A 19,617-nucleotide genomic window follows, 5' to 3' on the forward strand; every position below is an offset into this window, starting at 1 on the left:
TGTGGATCAAGTCCCCTTGGAAATGAGACTCTCTTCAACAGTTATCTTGCTGCCAAGAGCATAGTTGTGGTCCAGCACTGCCTCATAAAACTGAAGATGCATCTTTGAAGCTGCAGAGCTCAGGAGTTCTACTGGAGTGAGTTTGCTCCTACTATTGATTTCATTCTCTCCTCTCCCACCCTTTCCCATGTGTTACATCATCTCTGAATTCAATAGCTGTCTTGACAGCAACCAGAATACTGACTTTTCTAGACAGTTTTCCCACTTACAAAAGCAGAGAGGAATATGCCATATCTAAATACATCCTTTGGAAGCTTGAAAAGCATCCCTGGATTGTCTGAGCAATGGGAGGTCAATGATAACGTGCTCCGGGGCTGCCTGGGAGTGGGGAACAGACCAGCGTGAGGCACAGAACTTTAACATTCTGCAAAGGACCTGTTCGTGGTGTGAGCTGAGGTGAGAGAAATGAGCTGGTACGGCCAAGTTAGTGTGTTCAACTTGGCCCCAGTTCATTGCACTTAATAGCTGGTTGAGAGTCGGGGTAGGTGAGTCTTAATTTAAACACTGGCAAACCGCCATGTGGGCACCCTCGTTTTTTCTGTAGAAGATTGTTTTTTATTATTTTTATTTTGATCTTGTTTAGTTCTGCACTCACAATGCACCACAAAAGTCTCTTTCAGTCGGAATTGGGGAGTTTAAAGCCACGTTGGTACCAGGTGCTCTGGTGTACGGCGGTGCCTGCAGACCTCTGGCGTGAGAGGTGGGGGTCTGAGGGGAGGGCAAAGCCCCGCTGTTAGTAGCCAAGTGTGTCAGGAGAGGCAGGAGAACCGGCATTCTCTGTTGGGCAGCGCAGGAAGAACATAAACCTGATGTGCACTGAAGCTGTGATTTCACAGCAGGAGACTTTGGGCATTACGGCAGTTTCTCTAGAGAGGGGCGGTGGTCGGCGGTGGGCTGTGCGAGCGGTGCGAGCCTGGGAGCAGCACAGCCCCTCGGCTGGGGGCCGCGCTGGGTCGGGGCCCTGCGGCGCTCGCGCTTCTCTTCCCGCACGTGGCCATGCTCGTGGCTCTGAGCGAATCTGACATAGTCTGTATTGTTTCTTTGTGACAAAGGGAAACAAGCCACAGCTCCCCAGTCAGAATGGCTTTGCCCTTGAAAGCAGCATAGTTCTGGAATTTGGAAAAATACCGAAGTGTAACCAGCTGCTTCACAATTGCCGAATGCCGCCTGTGCAGCTGTTCTCTCCCCAGCCGTGTGTGTGCTCTCTGCAGATGCCTGCATTGTTCTCCCTTCTCCAGTCCAGCAAAGAGAACCGGTAGATTGCCTCCAAAGGGCAAGGGCTGAGCTGGCCAGGTCTCTTCCCAAACCCTGTGCAGGGTTTCCCAGGGTTACCCCAAGCTGCCTCTCACCTCCCCGTTTGCTGCCATGCTGTCTTGTTGCCTGGGGTTTTACAGTGGCTAGAAACTAGTCTGTGTCGGGGGCTAACTTGCTGTTTGAGTTGCATAAACAGAGCACCCATAAATCGTTTGCCCTCTCTGTGCCGGTCAGCTGTCTGTCCACTGAAGTGGGGCAGAGGAGCCCCTGGTACCGCGGCACTCACTATGGGGAGCCCAGACCTTCTGGGCAGAAGCCTCGTGTTCCATGCTTGGTTTGCTTTGTACAGATGCCATGAGTTATTTGGATTTCCGTCTGTCACTTCCTGATGCATTTTACTGCAGAACAGGGACCAGATCATGCAAAGGATAGTCTCCTTGTTCAAGAAGAAATGTCAAATCTGTGCTGTTGGCAGCCAGCCAGAATACTCACTTCACACATGACAAGCGCTGCCATTGATGGCTTCCCAGGGAATGCTGTGATTGAAGCTGCTCGCTGGATGGAGGCATGTGCTGCTCTTGGTGCTTCTGCTTCTCCTTTGTGTTCTTTCCTTTAATTTAAGTTGCTTTTTCTAATCCTTTTTTAAGGTTTATTTTTGCTCTGGCTGACCAACACTACCCTTAGCATCAACCCCTTAATCCCTGTCTTCTCACAGGTCTGGCCCGAAGGGTTTCAATCTATCTTGACAGAAGTAAACAGGGAGGTGAGTGCTTTCTTTCCTGTTACTACAATCAGCTGGGGTGGGAAGGACCTCCTCGCCTGGCTTCGGGTTGGTTGACTGGTTGTTTGGTTGGTTTTCTTGGCATTGTTTGAATGACTGCTGGGTCCTTGTGGTTCCTGGAAAGCTTTGCTTCTACCTCTCCCATTCCTTGCCTTGTTTCTGTGTCCGTAAGAGCCGTGGGAAGTGCAGGAGGGTGTCTGTGTTCTGTAGGTACGCGTAGCCAGCCGCTGGGAGAAGGGCATCTTGTCATGCTCTCTGCAGGGAGAGGAGGTGTGGGTGGGGTATGCAAGGCGCTCTTTTTCCAGGAAGATTTCAAAGCGTCCCTGAACAAAAGTGCTTGAATGACATTTGCAAACATGAACCACCATTAAGCTAATGTGGATTTTACAGGGGTTTATTTGTAATACACTTTTGCTATAATGAACATGTGTAAAGGAGAAGCTGATGAATCTTTCCCAGGAGGCTTAGAATAGCAGGCTTTTGGCAAGGATATGCCTAATAAATTTTCTAAACTCTGTCCTTTCACATGGAAGGAAGGCAGGTGAAGTCACCAGCCTCCATCTGTAGAAGCCAGGACTGTGCAGTGTCTGCATTGCTCTGGAGCCTGGCCCCTTCCTCTGCTGCTGGGGTCTTCAGGGGAAACAGATGGCTGATGTGTCAGGGCATCACCGTGTGTATGCACGTCCACGGATGTTAATGTGCACGTAGTCATCTTGGGTTATTCATCAATTATTAGTACTTGCTGACTGATACGAGCTGAATGTGTCTGCAATGATTAATAGGACAAAGATGATTGCAGTGGTGTGTGATTAGGAGCTCTTTAGCTTGAGGTCTTTGCAAATCTCTCTTACTCTTCAGAGACAGAGTGCGGGGACAGGAATTAGCAAAGCTGATGTGTTGCTGTTAGCTGCCTGGCTCTGCGTTTCACTCAAAAATCCACTGGCAAACGGAAAGGCTAAAATTAGCAAGACTTGCCTGCAGGGAATTCCCCACTCAGTAAACCAGGCATCCAAACAGTTTAAGGAAATACCGGCCGCTCCCTTGCTGGATCGATACGGCTGATGCCAAGCAATTGTGCTCTGTCCCAAGCACACAAATAACTGTGAATCAATAAAAAGCATTCATCAGCGTTTTCTGGCCAGGTGTTCTCCTAACGAAAAATACAGCAAAAGGATTCCTTCTCTCCTGCTGAAGAAGTCTTAAAAATGGATGAGATTAGCTGTTTGCCTGACAGCAAAATGCATCAGCAATGTTTAGATAAAATATACTAGTTTTGTCACTAAAGCACAGAAAATCTATTCTTGTTGCTTGGGCTTCTGTGAGGAATTTTTAACTGAAGAGAGGTAGGAGAGTGTCTGCTTGTTCTCACATCGCTGGGTGCTGGTATTAGGTAGGAATCACCAGGCACTGCTGTGTTGCAGATCAGTGGTGAATTAGAGAAACACCAATGGCTTGATGGTCCAGGTCACGTCCAGCTGCTGTGCAAGTCACCCGGAATCCTCAAGTTCGTGTGAGCACAGAGTCCGCAGCTGGCGTGTCGAGCATGGTGAAGGCAGCTGAGCTCACAGGAGTCTCCTGATGAATCAGCGCGACCCTCTGCCCAGGCTGCATCACCTTCTGCTCCATCACAGCTCTTCTGGGGCGTCTCAGCACGCCGCTGCGTTACCTCCCATTGGCGGAACCGAACGAGCAATACAAAGGAGACAGTGTTAACAAGAGAATATCCATCTGACCTGTGCTTGCCTCTGTCCATCGCTGCCTTGGGGGGCTTCTTGGTGCTGATACATTAACAGCCGTGATCTGTCTTACCCCAGGAAAATTTATACTGATGCCACGCAAGAAAACATCAGCACATACTTGCCAGTTCCCTGCTTCCTTCCTGCTCCTGAGGCTCCTGAAACAAAGTGAAAGACATCAAATTACCTGCTCTGCAGAAAAACAGGACCTTGCCCTCTGGAGTCCCTGCTTTGCTTTGAATACTGCTGACTCTTCTGGCAGTCAGTCAGTGATCCAGATGGGAGAGAGTGGAGAGGCAGCCTTGGAGCATTCTTAGAAATTTAGCAGCTTACTGAAAGGGAAAAATCCTGGGAAGCTGCAGGGCTCCCAAGGTGTGTGGGGAGCCTGTGGCAGCGAGGAGCCTGGGCAGAGGGAAGGCTCTAACCTGCAAAAGGAGCTGATCAAATGATCAAACTCAAGTGGAGCTTATGCTGGAGAACAAGAGGGAGAGAGGAAAGCAGAGTGAGTCTTGTCACATCTCCCTGGGGTGTGGTATCTTGTCCTTTAGGAATAGGAAGTGTGGGAGAAGCACCTTATTTCTGGTCAGATTTTTTTTTTTTATGGCAATAAAATAATCTTGAGAAATTGCAGCTCCAGGGGTTTGTGTTCTTTTAATTGGATTCACAGCATCACAGCTACTCTTCCCCCTTGCTGCGCATAGTCCTTGGCATAAGAAGAGTGACACTTTTTGAAAGGCTGTTGTAGAAATTAATGATGAGTGAGGTCATACAACCCTCCCACTGCTTCCTGGAAATTAAAACAGTGATGCGCCTCATTGCTCAACCAGGAAAGCCCATGATTAAAAAAATCACCAGTCAGAATCCGAGATGCTTTTATGTTGTGTTCTATATAGGTATTCCTGATTTCATTGAAATGCCAAGTACAGGTTGGCCACGTTCCAGTGACGTTAAAAGTAAGTGCAGACACTCAGAATGCAGCTGCTTTCAACACCAGTGTTATTTATTGAAATTTATACAAAGAGCTATCCCATCCAGACAAATATCTGTTGCTCAGGGGGAATCCTGGGGGAACAGCCATAGAAAGTTACAGCTTGCAGAATGCCTGTTGGTATGTGTTGCCTCGTACATAAACTCACCTCATACAGAATTGCAAGTACTTGTGTTAAAAGACTCAAACAACAACAAAAGCAAGCAAACAAACAAAAACCACCACAAACCTTTAAAAATTTCTTTTCCTGAGCTGTGGAAGATTTTTTGCTCATTATCTGGGAACATAATGTTCCTTATGGGAAAACTGCAATCTTAGCTAATGATGCATTAGAAGTGTATTGCTAGGATGCCCGTTTCTGCAGTTCCTTGGCTTCTGAGGGAACCACAGTTTCACTGCTGGTCTTTATCCGATAGTTGCATTGGTGTCACAGCATTGCCACTGTTTACTGTTTCTGTAGGTAGGTGGGAGCTTGGACACAGTGGGGCAGGTAATGTAAAACCTGGCTCAGTGGCCCAGGGGGGAGCGGAGGTGGCACAGGTTTGCAGAGGACATTACCTTTTTGCCAGAATGAGGCTGAGAAGCATCTTAGATGCCAGACGTGCAAGCCAAAACCCAGCAGGTGAGCTGCAGTCTCAGTTGTAACATCCTGGAGAAGGACCTCTGTTAATTAAAAAGGAAATGATAATTAGTGTTAAGTCCCACGTTTGCTTCTCATCCCAAAATACTAGGAATTTAACATATAAACACGAGCCAGTACTGTATCATTTGTACCCTAAAAACTTTTGCTCTTCCATAGAAATAGTTCAGCTATTTAGGTCTCAGCTTGTACTGGGAGCGTCATCTTTGAATTTAACATTTTGCAGCCAGAGGAAGCTTTCCTTCCCTTGTGTACGACTTAAATTTATGTACAAAGGCTTTTCTTCTTTTCAAACACATTTGAATTCTGGTTTAGTATTCCCAGTTGCATCCTGGGGTCCCCTTTCCTTCACCTGCTTCTTTGACATGGCGTTGCCTGGGCTGCAGCGGGAGCAGAGCCCCCCAGGCTGGTGCTCGGCATCGTCCCCTGCAGCCAGGACCTGCCACTGTTCAGCTGCAGGTGGAGCCAGCCCCATCTCCCAGCAAGAAGGTGCCAGGAGTTCTCCTCAACCGCGGCTTTTATGCAAATACTCCGTTATTTCTGGCGCCCGTGTTGTGTGGTGCAATATGAGCATCGTGTACCCTGAGGCTGCTGCAGCCGCCCGCGAGCACTGTGCGTGAGAAACAACAGCAGCGATATTGTGTGTTTTTCTGCGAGAATAAGGTGGCTGACAGAAGAAAGGGACGATCCCTCGTTATGGGATGATCAAAATGCTGCCCTTCTCTCTTCTGGCGGGCAGGGGTTCTCGCTTACAGGGACTATTTAAGTTTTATAAGAACAGCAGGAGCTGCACTGACTGCTTGGAAGACCGCGAGCCACACCGCGCAGCAGCATCACCTCCCTCCTGTCCTTCTGCCCCTGGGCTCTCTGTCAGCTCCTGCTTCGGGGCGAGCCCTTCTTTCTGGCTGGTGCTCTCTCGTGGGAGCTCTCAGTGCCGTTTCACGTGAAGGGAAACAGTTCTGGAGCTTCTTTCCTCGGTGAAGCTTTCCCTAGCCATTGCGACGCCATCGCTGCATATCTTCAGCGCTTAATTTCCTGACAGGTACACCAAGATAAGCGCCAGTCACTGCTCCAAATTCACCGTCTCTATCCCCTCCATAGAGAAGACACCTGGAACCACCACAGGCTGGGGACTTGCTACCCATCAGACTGAAGAAAAACATTGTCTTCAAACTAGGGAATGTAACTGGAAAATCGGGAGCTTTAAAACCGCCTAAGAGCACATTGCCTACTTAACTCCATCAGTGATGGTAATGGCGATATCTGTCTCAGCCTGCCAGGTTTATCTTGTCACATGGGCCATAAACAAGATGACAAATGAAAATGCTTCAGTGATGTTTATCATCTAAATCACTGCCTGCTTGTTTGCCTTGGATCCCTAGCAGCCCTCTCAGTTGCCAGGCAATCTGAAGCAACAATCAATTTGACTCGCAAGATAAAGATACAAGCTCTCAGCTTAGCTGAGAGTCCCAAATTTCCTGCAGTAAGATGACAGACTGTCAATAAACGTCACTAATCTCCTCAGTGGTATGCAGCAAGATCAGGAAGCGGCTTGGATGCAATGCTTAGGAAGGGGAGATGAGTAAAATGTTTTATCTGGATCTGTGCAAAACAAGGTCGTTTCATCATCTTTGAAGAAAACTGTGTGTTTGTAGGATACCTCTGTTGTTTCCTTTGTGCCCTTTGTAAAAGTGTTCGGTCCGGTAAAAAGTACTTATGGCCCTTTGGTGACCAAGAGCATGTTGAGGTAGGTTTAAATTTCCTGCTGGGGCTAATTCCTAGCAGTAAATCGAGACAAAATCACATTTGTACCTTCTGGACAAGCGAGACAGGGATCCCACTGAAGACGGCTGCAAATGGCTCGGAGCAGCAGCCTGCAGCCCTGGTGCATTGCAGAGCGCTGCCTGGCTCTGGGTTCGTGTGTGATAAAAGGCTGCTCAGCACCACAGTGTTTGGCGTGGATGAGGGGGCAAAATGCTGCTCTGCAAGGCAAGGATGCTGCTTCTGCCAAGGGGAGAGGCCTGCCCGAGGAGATGAAAACAAAGACAAAAAGCGGAGTTCTGGTCTGGTTCCCTCGTGCAGTGCTCCTGGGGGTTTTGTTTGTGTTGTAATGTATGAATGAGAGTCTCCAGGGAAAACCCATAGCTTTGGGGTTGGTCAGCCTCTGCTCTAAGCAAAGCGTTTCTGTACAGTGTAGGCGGCACACAGGTACAAAGAACTCCCTTCTAATTAAATGTACAAGAATTGTTCCTCAGAGACGTCCCCTGCCAAATCGGGGGTTTCATTACCAGCTATTTCCCAAACCCCAGTCTCTGGTTTGTTCTGATGCTTGTGTGGCTCTGTGCTTAGGAGAGCTGGCTCACTCGATGGCTTTTGGACATTTAATTCCTCCAGCTGGGAAAGGAGGTGACATACATTTATTCTTCTCTGGAAATTGTCATACCGGCAAAGTTCATACAGCCCAGCAACCTGTCTGTAGGCAAGTGCACATGTCAGGCGTTTTGGGGATGGAAAATCCCTTGTAATGCTCTTACAGCATGGATGGGATGTTTTTCTAAGCTTCACCTAGCAATCAGTTTATGCCCCCAAAGATGAGGAGCAAAAGCTCTCGTAAACGTGTTTTAGCTAGTGTAATTGCAGAATGCTCCTCTCCTTATCTGTCTGTGTAGCAAATTGGTTTCTGTCCTACCAAGCTGTTTAATTCAGTGTCTTGCAGCAATGACTTCGCTGTTCCTTGTTTAGAAGCATCTCCCCTCAGCCACGTATTCCTATTAGAATGAGGAGTCGCGGTAATCCAGAGGCTCACAGGTCTTGCTCTGTGTGTTGTCACCAGTTTAGTCTGCTTCCATCACCATTTTATCTGGTGTTCTCAAAGTGGTGGATAATTTATTAAGACCCCCCTTGGAAGTCCACAGCAGCTCAGCCGTCCAGGGATGCTGCCACATTCACCTGCCCGAGGGGCCAGCTGCGCCTCAGCTTTTCTAAGCCCTTAAGCTAAGCAAGGGGTCAAAGGTGTATTTTGGACTCAAATCCAGGCCCAGCTGATTTGATCCCATTTGGAGGATGTATGGATGTGTGTGCCTGTAATTTTACATTTCCTTAATAATAACGGTTTCTGTCACATGAGGTCACAGAAGGTGGTGTGCTAATTAGCACAGCTCCACCTGCGCTGATGTGGAGAGTAATTTGCACACCCTGCTTGTGTTTTTTCTTAGGAGCAGGAATGGTGGTTGACTGGGAACAAGAAACCGGGCTCCTGATGACATCGGGAGATGTGAGGATAATCCGGATCTGGGACACGGATCGGGAAATGAAAGTGCAGGTAACAGCTGCGTGTTCGTCCCGCTCACTGTTCCCCTCCCACAGCACATCCCGGGCAGCGGGTTACCCCACACATGGCCGGAGCACCGGGAACTGTGCTGTGAAGAGCTGACAGGCTCTGGAGCTGCTGCTCCCCCCTCAGATACACAAAAACATGCACAGACTTGGTCTGTCAGGTCTGTCTTGGAAGCTGTGCAGCAGCATTTGGGAGAGGTGAGGCTGTGAAATCCAGAGGCAGGCACCAGGATGCAGATAGGATTTCCTAATTAGCACGTAATTGAAATAGAGTAAAAATTCTTGAGGAAATACAGCGGTGAGGTGGGTTGGCAGTGGAGCATTCGGACTCACCGCCACCACCCCTGCTCCCCTGGTAGGCAGCCAGAGCTAACTGCAGACCAGCGTTGCGCCCGTGGCTGCCAGCCGGAGAAGCTTTTGGGAAAGTTGCACCCGCGCGGGGAGGGGAGCACCCCCATAGCTGCCCCATCCGCTCCCCATCGGCACCCGGGTGCTCGGCAGGACAGGGACACAGGCACTGCCTGGCCGTGCCCTGGTGGCACGCAGCCCTGCGACTGCTGCTGGCCTGGGCCAGCCTGACTCGGGTCAGTTGGCCCCGCATTGGCCCAGGTGACAAAGGATGGAGGTGCCGGTGACCTGCTGTGCCCCTGCGGCATTCCGGTGCCTCCCGGGGCACTCGGGGTCCGCAGCTCCCCGCTGACAGCAGTCACGCCTGTGCACCACTGCATGCTGCAGCAGCAAGGAGGAGCTGCAGGCGCGCCTGTCGGTCGTAATCAAGTGAAAGTTTCTCACAAATTATAAGGAGAAGCAGCTAGTCTGTGAGAATGGAGTCACCATGCTGGAGAAAAAAGGAAATCTGGTTTTCAAAGCTTCTCGAAATTAATTACCCTTGGATGAACATTAATTATGACACTTCGACCCTGCAATGCAGAATAATTAAGCCTATGTTAATCTTAATTACTTTCTTTTTTTTTTCTTTGTAAATTAGGGAACAGCAAAATTAGGGGGTGAAAATCTTTTAAATTGGGATGATTAACGATTGCACTGAAAGTATCTGAAAACATGTTGTTTCTTTTTTAATTGCAAAGATTGGTTGTGTTGAAATTGAAGTGATTGGAACTTCCTGACTCAGGAACAGTGGAAAAGTGAAATTCAGCACAAAGAGCAGCAAAGCTATGTCATCCAAGCTCATAAAGGTGCCTTCCCACTCTTTGAACTACAGAAAGCGTACCTCTGGAAGCACTTGGGATGTCGCTGAAGAAACAAGTGCTTCATTTTCACTTTGCTGGTTGCTCCTGCTTCACAGGCAGGACCTGGGTCCGGCAGCTGGAGCAGCCCCAAGGCTGGTGCCTCCAGCCAGCAGCTCCGCGCGGCTGAGGCTGGGGAAGGTGAACGGAACCAAAAATAGCACTGAACTGTGACGTTAGCTAACGCAGCTCTAAAGTGTCTCCTGATTGTTATCCTACTTTTTCCGTGCTGCTTAGCTTTTTTACCTGTTGTGATTGAAAATGTTTTTCCTCATAACAGGCGGAGCTATTATTCCAAGCAATTCTTTTGCTAACAGCATGTAAAAAGGGGGAAAGTAGCAGCGTTAGAGTAAGGGGGCACCCCGTATTCCCAGCATAGCTGTCCTCGCAAGCTCCAGCCTCTGTTTTCTGTGTCACTTGTCTTACTACGCACAGTATCTGGTGTCTGATGAGGTAACCTGGATCTCCTCGTTACATGTCCTAGAGCAGGCACCGGTAGGTGGCACGGCGCTGGCTCGCGTTATCTTGCGTAAGTGGTTCTCCAGCAGTGTAGTCAGCAGCTCACCGTGTTGTCAAAGGCTTGCGTGTCACACTGACGCTGCTGAAGAGCCCAGGGCTGTGTCACTGCCGCTTGCTGCCGCGGCTGCCTGGTGCGGGGGAAGGTCACGCTCAGGCTCTCCAGCCGCAGCCTGCTTCGCCTGGCCGGACTGCGACGGCCAGCAGCCACCGCACAAGTGCAGCCGCGATCCTGAGGACAAAAGGAGGAAGAGCGCCAAGTGTTTAAAAAAGAAAATAAAAAGAAACAGAAAGAAATGGACTTCATTAGTGATAACTGGAGCCATTCTGGGTAGAGGGAACTGCCTTCTGGCAAAATCATGTTATGGTTTCCAGGGGCCAGATACGTTTCTTTGTCTGGTACAGGCAGGAAAAAAAAAAAAAAAAAAAAGCTTATTTTATGCAGGGCATTTAAGTAACTTCCTAGAACTCACTCAGGTGTTGATACGATGCATAAAAAGGGTTAATACCTTGCAGCTTTGTACCTAACACCCTGCAGCTTTGTTGTGCCTCTTTTTTGCGTGGGTGCTATTACCTATGGCATACTATATGTTTGGCTTTATATGTGGTGTTAGATATATGAGGTTTTGCTTTCTACAGGTATGTTTGTCTTAGGTGACTCTTCTTCAAACAGATACTGTCCATCCTGCCATTCCTATGGCATTTACAACTTGTACGCAACAGAGATCGTTTATGGAGAAATAACTCCTCTGGCCATTTATTTTAACTAGTTAGATATTCCTAGTAGAGAATAGTATTGATTCTTCCTTCCCAAAACCGACCTTGTCTTCATCTGGGCATATAAAGCTGAGTGATTTGCAAAAGCTGGTTTTGCTGGAAATTCCTCCTCGGGGCCTGGCTCTTTGGGCTGAACTGTGGGACATGTGGCTCAGCACAGGGCAGCAGCAATGGCCATCATCCCGAGTCACCACCCCCTTGTCCCTGGTGGCATCCAGAGAGCCCAAAGGAAAGTGTCACACCAATGTAGTGCCGTAGCGTTCTGAGTGACAGAATGGGGAAAGGAAGCGGGGGAGGACGTTGGGTCCTTCTGGTTTAGGACCTTGACTGTCGTGACTTGAAGACTTGTCGTGGTCTCAGCTTGGCTTTTGTGTGCTTTCTCCTCAGGATATCCCCACTGGAGCTGACAGCTGTGTGACCAGCCTCTCGTGTGATTCTCATCGTTCGTTAATTGTGGCAGGGCTGGGTGATGGCTCCATCCGCGTGTTTGACAGGAGGATGGCTCTGAGTGAATGGTAACTGCCCGTCCTTCCCAGGCTCGGTGGGATCCTCGTGTTTCCTCCTCCTCCCCTTCAAAACATTTCTCTGCTTGCTCCTCAGCCGTGTCATGACCTACCGGGAGCACACAGCCTGGGTGGTGAAAGCGTACTTGCAGAAACATCCCGAAGGCAATATCATGAGCGTCAGGTAAGAGAGGTTTGAGCTGTTTTCGCTTCAACACACTTTATTTTTGTATTTAAATTCTGCCTCTGTTTTTTCAAGAGCTAAGAGGGTAAAGCTCTTTAGTTTGACATTTGCTTTAGTAATTAACTCCTGCTCCAAACTTGATGGAGAGAAGGCAAAAAGAAACTTGAAGCTTTCCTTGGAAGCCTGTTAGCGTGGTTTGAGAGTAAACAAGAAGGCATCTGCTGAAATCACTGTCACGAGGCATGTGAGGGAGGAATCGAGTGAACCAGAAACCTAAGCTAGATATAGTATATCTTATGGTGGTTGTTCTTTATTGCCAACATCTCCGTGGGGTCATTTGAGAGAGAACAAGAGAAGGAAGGTTGCTGTTGCATCTGTTGGGCATATTGCTGTGCAGGATTACTTTGCTGTCTAGCAATTTTCTACACATAAATCCATTTCTGCTGCCTGGTAAATACTGCAGAGAGAGCAGCATATACTTATTTGGCCATTAAAGAACAGCAGAATATAATTTATTGTCACAAAGCCACTGTTTGCACACAAAGAGGCTCTCTTTCTTGATTACAAAATGGAAACAAAACATAATTTTCTGGGATTCAGAACATTCCTGAGGTGGGAGATGGGCCAGCAAAAATGTATTAAGATTTTCAGAAAGGGGATTATGTGATGCAGCTACCAGATTTGTCGAGCTCACATATTACAGTTTTTAATCTCCCTTTCTGTAATCTCCTTCAGCAATCCCAGGGGTCAGGCCTGTCTGCTTGGCCGGCTGGGTCTGAGGGCTTGTTTTTCCCCTCTCCTCGGTGCCCTTCTCAGCATGTGGTGCTTTCTCTTGGGATTGAAGAGGTAGGAGAAAATGTGCTTCAAAAGACAGGTCTGGTCTCATCCCAGAGGAACTCGGTTTGTTGAGACAAGCCACCTAGCTTTTGATTTCTCCCACTTCACTCTCTTCAGTTGACAGCAAGATCCAAAGAAACCCAAATGTTAGGACATAGCGGGGTCTCGGTGTAACTATTTCCTGAAAAACTCACAGGCACTGCACTGCTTGTGGAGCGGGTCGCTGAGCCTCGGTGGAGGCAGGAGTCTGTGGGACAGGGCTGGTGATGGAGCCAGCACCTGCAACTCCCCATTGCCCCGTGCTGGTTCCCCACGCCACTGTGCTCAGCCACGTTGGTCTGCGTGCTGGTGCCGCCGCGGGGCTTCTCGTTAGCCAGCAGGTCTGCACGGCGCCACTGGGAAAGGTCCTTGAACACCCTCTGAATGTTCTGGTTGAGCAGCTTCGCTGCTGTTGACTTGTTGCCTGCTGTTGCTCCGCTGGGATGTGTTTGCCCATGTAGTTACTCATCACAGAACTTGACTTGCTTTTTAAAGCTCTTGCGTGGTCTTCCAATACATTCAGAACCATTTTCAAGTCTTATAAAGCTTTAAATGAATTTACTGTATATTTGATCTTTCTCAAACAGTCTTTCTATCTAGTCTTTAGAATCTAAATCAACCTCAGGTTTAATTTGTCTTGAATTTAATTACGTGACATCTGGAGTTGGAGTTTCTTATAATGATATAAGTAATTCTGTATAACAGCCTTTTGATCGCGATCAGATATTCCAGAGGTAAAGAAACTGAAGGTAACATGCTTCTTAATGCTTTCGTTGTTCTTAACTCTGTAGGGCAATTCACAGTTTTATGGCCATCAGTGACTTGGAAAAAATAACTCTTTAAAAGTTGTGGTGCCAAAAGCCTTATTTCTGCTGCCAGCAGAATAAGATCAGATGAGTTGATTTTTAATTTCATTTCTGTAAGAGATTTTTCTGTTTGTCTGTCTCTGCGCCAACTGACGGTCTCTTACAAGGAGCCCAGAAGAGTGGGTGTTCCATAGCAAAGTCCTCAGTCCTTGGTCCCCTGCCTGTAGGAGAAGATGCCCCCTCTTCACATCTAACAGACATGATTCTGCCGATGTATTTCAGGGACATCACATAACAGAAACAAATCGTTTCTGTTTGAAAAGTCCCAGTCTACTACTAAGCACAGTATTTTGCCACTGCCACTATTGCTTTTCTCATTCTCTCTTCCCTGATAAAGTCATTAATAGGATTGACACGTCACCAGAGCATTAGCAGGGTTTGTTACGCCTGGTCCACAGAGTACTTTGGACAGTGAGGACGTGTGCATCTGTGTCCAGACATTTGGTGTAATGGATGGAAATAGCAGATCCCATCTGGTTAGAGTTTTCTAATACAATATCCTACTGTGAAAAGGAGAAGAAATTTGGGTCTGACATGCAGCTTGGTGTGTTGAGTATGACATAACAGTAAAGACACTTATACTCAGCAATGAGCTGTAAGCGATAAAAGTAATGATGGATCACTCCTGAGGGCAGAGCTTTTTGCACAGTACTTAATGCATTGTGGGTGATACCAAATATAAGTGACATCAGTGGGGATTTAGCCGTGCATGTCTTCTCCATCCTAATTTTCTGATGGAGGTGGTAAGCTCACAGACAGACATACGGCTTGATTTCCTGGGCTTTAGGATCGGGTTTGGGTACAGCCTGACGTTGTGAAACTCATGTTTTGGCAGTGTAAATGGAGACGTGCGGTTCTTTGACCCCCGGATGCCAGAGTCCATGAAGGTCCTTCAGATAGTCAAAGGGCTGACAGCCCTTGACATTCACCCACAAGCCAACCTCTTTGCATGGTAAGTTCTAGTTTCATCTCTTGCATCCCAGAATGGACAGAGAGGACAGTTTGTCTCTGCAAGCATCATTTGCGGAGTTGTGTTGGTTTTGTTGTTTGTTTGAACCTCACCACGAACAGTGCAGCTTCTTTCCCATGTCTGCAGCTCAGGAATTTTGTCCCTTGCACAGGCGTTAGTGAAAACTGTGCACTGGTGGCTTGGAGGGATGGTGTACAGTCTTACACTCCTGTGTCAGATCCCTGTTCAGAGTCAGCACATGTATCTGTGGGCTCTGAGTGGGGACCAGCCACTGCTCCACAGCCCCATGTCCTAGAGGTTGTTGGTGGATCCACTTTCAGTCTGTGGGTGCATCAGCTTTTCAGGCTTTTATGTCTCGGCGTAACAGGTCACTGTGGTTCCCACCTTTCTGTAAATCTCTCTGCACTGAGGTTGCCACAGTGCAGTTAAAGTCGGTCCCCCCACTTCCAAGAACTCATTGCCCACAGCTCACGTCAGCACAGCTGGAAAGGGGGCTGCAGGCAGTGATGTTGTTGGTACCACAGCTTTCTCGGTGACACTGCGTTCTCTTGATTCCCTTCCAGTGGCTCAATGAATCAGTTCACTGCAATCTACAATGGAAACGGGGAGCTGATCAACAATATTAAATACTACGATGGTTTTATGGGGCAAAGAGTTGGAGCCATCAGCTGCCTGGCTTTCCATCCTCACTGGGTCTGTATTCTCTCTTTTGGATGTTGGAATTTGCATTTTGTAGTTATGTCTGTGTTGGAAAAGAGGAAGGAGCAGACACCTCTAGCACAGCCTTAGGGGGCTGTGAGGATGCTTTGAGCCTGACTCGTGGCCCGGGTCCTCAGTGCTTGTGGGTCACAGACAACCAAGCTGGCAATGCCACTGCTTTATGCTGTGCACCTGAGGCTGGGGCAGGAATCCCAGTGGCTGAGCCCTTCTCACTTGCAGATCGACTCAATAGGCTGTCCCCGTTTCTCCCCATCGCTTTGGGGCTGCAGCCTGGCTCAGCTCTGTAGTTCTTGCCACAGAAGTTGTCCAAGGTGAATTTGCCAGGAGCTGACTGGAAAGGTGCAGCCTCTCACTTCCAGCATGCAGAATTCTCTGTACTTATTTATTCCGTGCCGCTTCTCTTGCAGACGGTAGGCTTGCCCTCTGAGTCTCTGGGGCTGCTTTTCCACCGCCTTACGTAAGGGTTTGGGAAGACCTAACGCTGTGCAGTAGAAAAACTGCACATCAGAAAAATGAGAGAACTGCAAAAATTAAAGGCATAAGCTGCTAAAATCTAGAAAGAATCAGAGCAAAGAGGAGAATTCAGAATGTGTCACAGCTGAGGTGGCTCTGCAGTAGTTGTCAGAGAGAGAATCTGGTTGCTACTTAATTAGGAGGCAGGTGCCCATCTGCATTAGGGACCGTGGCTCACCCAGAGACACGAATAAATGAAGGAGACCGAAAGCCTAAGAAAACAATGTGCATAGATAGGAAAAACAGCAGAAGGTTAAAGGTGGCATTTAGACGGAGGGTTATTTTAGAAACCTGCGAATCAGAGCACAAATATTTGACATGTAATGGGAAAGAGCAGTGGGAACGGTAAAGGGCCTAGAGGAGAGGAGGGAAGAGCTGTGCTGCCCTGTGATGATTTGTTTTATTAGCAAGGGGGTGGGGGGGTTGGGGAATGCCGTTCTCCCGCCTGGGTTATGTGCATTTTGCATCCTGGAGATGGCCAGGTTAAAGGAAGGCTCATCTCCTCGGCTGTGAAAAGCCGCTTTGCAAAAAGCTAAAGAGCGGTTTTGCTGTCCTACAGTTTGGGGGATGGAGAAAGAAGTGGCCAATTATTTGAAACATTCTGCTCTTTAAATAAGCCAAGAAATGGAGCTCTGTCCAGCCCAGGTCTTCACGGCTGGGGTTGTTCCGGGCCTCACAGCGGAGGGAATGCTAATTTTCAGTCCAGGCAACTGTTCCTAACTAGCAGTTTTGCAGTCATTTAGAAAAATTATGTTAGCAGTTGGCAACTAATAGTTGCCATAATTTTTCCCTCTGGCTGAAATGGGCATATAACTCCCTGGGATGATGTAGGTGCTGGCAGAAATGTCGTCAGAGCTGCATTGGCAGATGCACTTAAGAGCCTTCGAGCATCTGGGCGTTCCTGCTGGAAATGTCGACCGTTACCCTTTTGCCTGTGGTGTGCCTCTCTTTACCGCATGACACCTGTACGTTTATCCCCGATCTGCTCTTCCCGCAGCCTCATCTGGCAGTCGGAAGCAATGACTACTACATCTCGGTGTACTCAGTGGAGAAGCGGATCAGATAACGGCTCGTGGCAGCGGCACCGGAGAAGGGAGTCCCAGCGGGCAGGGCCGTGTCTCACCCATAATGTACATAGTGAAATTATCGACTTGAATGTTTAGTGTTGGCTGCTGCTGCAACCCATAACTTGAACATTTTTTTTCTGACTTAGCTACTGATGATTTTGACAAGGGGAAGAGAGACAATCTCCTTTGTTTGGTTGGGGGTGTTTGTTTGTTTGTTTATTTGTTTTCCAGCTATATCCTCTAAAAGCTACAGAAAAGGAACATTTTATTTTTATTTCCAGTGGTTGGCTTCTCTGTTAGAAACACGGCTCCTGAGCTTGGAAAGACCGGAGGAGGCAATACCCTTGAAAAAAGGGCTTTCTGTTTTAGTCTTTGTTTCTTTGTTTTGCTGGAGCGTAGGTTGCTTTAAGGACTGAAGTCAGGACTCACCTACAGCTCTGTGCATTTGACCGGACCACGGGACCCCTCCAGCTGCTGCCTACCCCGTGCCAAACAGTAATTCCTCTGACAGGGCAGCGAGACCTGAGCTGTCCTTCTGCAGAACAACGTATGTGCTCCTGCGCTGCCTGAGCATGGGCAAGGGAGGCAGGGAAGTGTCTCCTCTGCATGAACCTGGTCCTCTCTGCAGCATCCTCTCCAGCGGAAGCAAAGAGAGAAGGTGACTTGGTGGCAAGGGGAGGCAGAGATCCTGAGGAAAGGGGCTTGAGGACATGACAAGAGCAGGGCAGGATGCCACCATACCATAAGGCTGCACATACAGGAAGAAGAGGGAAGAAAGAGAACAAATGTCTCTTAATATCCCAGCAAGCCCGGAGCAAGTCACTCACGTAACCACTTTCCACGCAAGCACACAGCGCTCATGGGTGGGAAGGTCTGGGGTGTCTCAGTCACTGTTACTTCTGCAGCCACTGCCCTTCTGCCCACAGTGAACTCCACAAACACGTTTGGTAGCCTGGGAGTTCTGCCCAGCCAGTGCGGGAGGCTCCAGGGTCAAGCCACAGGCTTTCTTTGCTCCAATCACTTGCAGCAAAGTGATGGTTAGGAAAATTTGCACACTTGCTGCTGTGTGTACACAGCTGCACAGGTTGTGTGGATGTGGCTGCGGCTTGTCTGTCCCTGCAGCACTGGGCACGTAACCACACATGGTCTGAGCACAAAAGAGAATCGCTAAAGAGGAGGAAGACGGCAGGTCGTCCTGCTTCGAGCAAAACAGCTTTGTCCCAGCTATCTAGGGGAAAGCCTGCTCCATCTTCCACACCTTCCATGTCCGAGTAATGAATGTTTCTGTCCCTTGAAATCTGTGATTGGTCTGGAGATGGGTGTGGGAACTGGGTAGGCAAAGCCAAAGGACAAGTTTCTTTCAAGTGCTGCTGAGGTGCAATTTAGCTGGCAAAGAACAGAACTTGCGCTGTGCAAAAATCACTGCGGCAACAAAGGCTAAGTCCAGAAGTTCCCGGTTTTTCTTCCAGCTGCTATCACAGGGTCTGCAGGCTCCCAGCAAACTCTGCCAGCGGTGGGGCTGACAGTGAAGGAAACACTAAGGAGGGAAGGGGTGAGAAACATTCTCTCCCTGCACAGGTGGAGGGTTCACCTCTGCCATGGCACCTGCAGAGTGTGTCTGACCTGTCACTGCTCCTTATACACCAGATAATCTTGTTCCCTGTACCTGTGGAGGAAGTGGGACCACGTGGGGGTCACGGAGGTGGCCGGGTGGCCATCCCGGGCTCGCTGCGGGGAGGCCGAATGCAAAGTGCTGTACTCGTGTCTGGGTGCCGGCTTCGGCCAGGGCGCTTGGACCGTGGAGGTGGAGCAGATGCCCAAGGCTGGGCGCTGCGTCCTTACCCACAGCGCTTTTGCTGCCTCCCCTGTAGCAGCGAGGTCAAGGGCCACTTCACAGGATGATGAATCAAAGGCTTTAAACTTCAGAAAAACTACCTGTAAGTCCCACTTTTAAGTTACCAAAAGTTAATTATGGTCTAACAGAGAGCTGTGCCTCTTCCCGATGTGCTCCCATGCTGTTCCAGCAACACGCATCTCCTGCACCCTGCCTGTGCTGGGGGCCGGCGAGCATGGGGCCAGAGTTTGGGATCTACATGTAACCAATTAACATACACAGCTTTAAAAAAAAAAAAAAAAATTTAACTTAATATCAGTCTATACATTAAATGAACAAGAAACACCTGGCAAAGTGCAAAGGTGCATGGTGGGCAGCTGGCCCCTGCGTGGGGGGTGGGTTTGTCAGTAAGGGCCGGTTCAGCCTCATCCGAGCATGCGTGGGCCGTTTGCACAGGTCCGATGCAGAGATTCAATCATGAAGTTTAACCAAGGATCCAGAGCGTCCTACCTAAAAGTTCACTTATCTCTATTTATTTTACAAAAATAAATAAAAAAATATTAAAAAAACCACACGATTGTAATGTAAGAGTAAAACAATTACAGACAAATAAATGGTTAATAAAAAATAAATGCAGAAACACTTTGGGTCTGAGGATCGTTTCCTGGGGCAGGAGCCAGGTTCAGTCCCGGGGGCTGCCTGCGTGGGGGGGCCGGGGGCCGGGCCCGGGTCGCTGCTGCTGAGCGCGG

At 48.7% G+C, this 19,617-nt stretch overlaps 1 protein-coding gene across 4 annotated transcripts in view; it reads left to right on the plus strand.

The window, feature by feature from the left end:
* Nucleotides 1-19,438, plus strand: part of RPTOR (regulatory associated protein of MTOR complex 1) — a 159,100-nt gene extending 139,662 nt beyond the window's left edge. For 2 of the 4 annotated variants that reach the window (XM_037403769.1, XM_037403782.1), the window contains 7 exons: nt 2,030-2,077; nt 8,675-8,781; nt 11,723-11,850; nt 11,936-12,022; nt 14,600-14,716; nt 15,298-15,427; nt 16,965-19,438. In XM_037403769.1, coding sequence (XP_037259666.1) covers nt 2,030-2,077; nt 8,675-8,781; nt 11,723-11,850; nt 11,936-12,022; nt 14,600-14,716; nt 15,298-15,427; nt 16,965-17,033 — 686 coding nt within the window. In that variant the 3' untranslated portion in view covers nt 17,034-19,438. The remainder of the gene's footprint in view (nt 1-2,029; nt 2,078-8,674; nt 8,782-11,722; nt 11,851-11,935; nt 12,023-14,599; nt 14,717-15,297; nt 15,428-16,964) is intronic. The other 2 variants (XM_037403776.1, XM_037403790.1) reach the window with 1 other exon arrangement.
* Nucleotides 19,439-19,617: the final 179 nt, after the last annotated feature.

This window comes from Falco rusticolus, chromosome 1 (assembly GCF_015220075.1).
Source record: "Falco rusticolus isolate bFalRus1 chromosome 1, bFalRus1.pri, whole genome shotgun sequence".
In the NCBI taxonomy this organism is placed as follows: domain Eukaryota; kingdom Metazoa; phylum Chordata; class Aves; order Falconiformes; family Falconidae; genus Falco; species Falco rusticolus.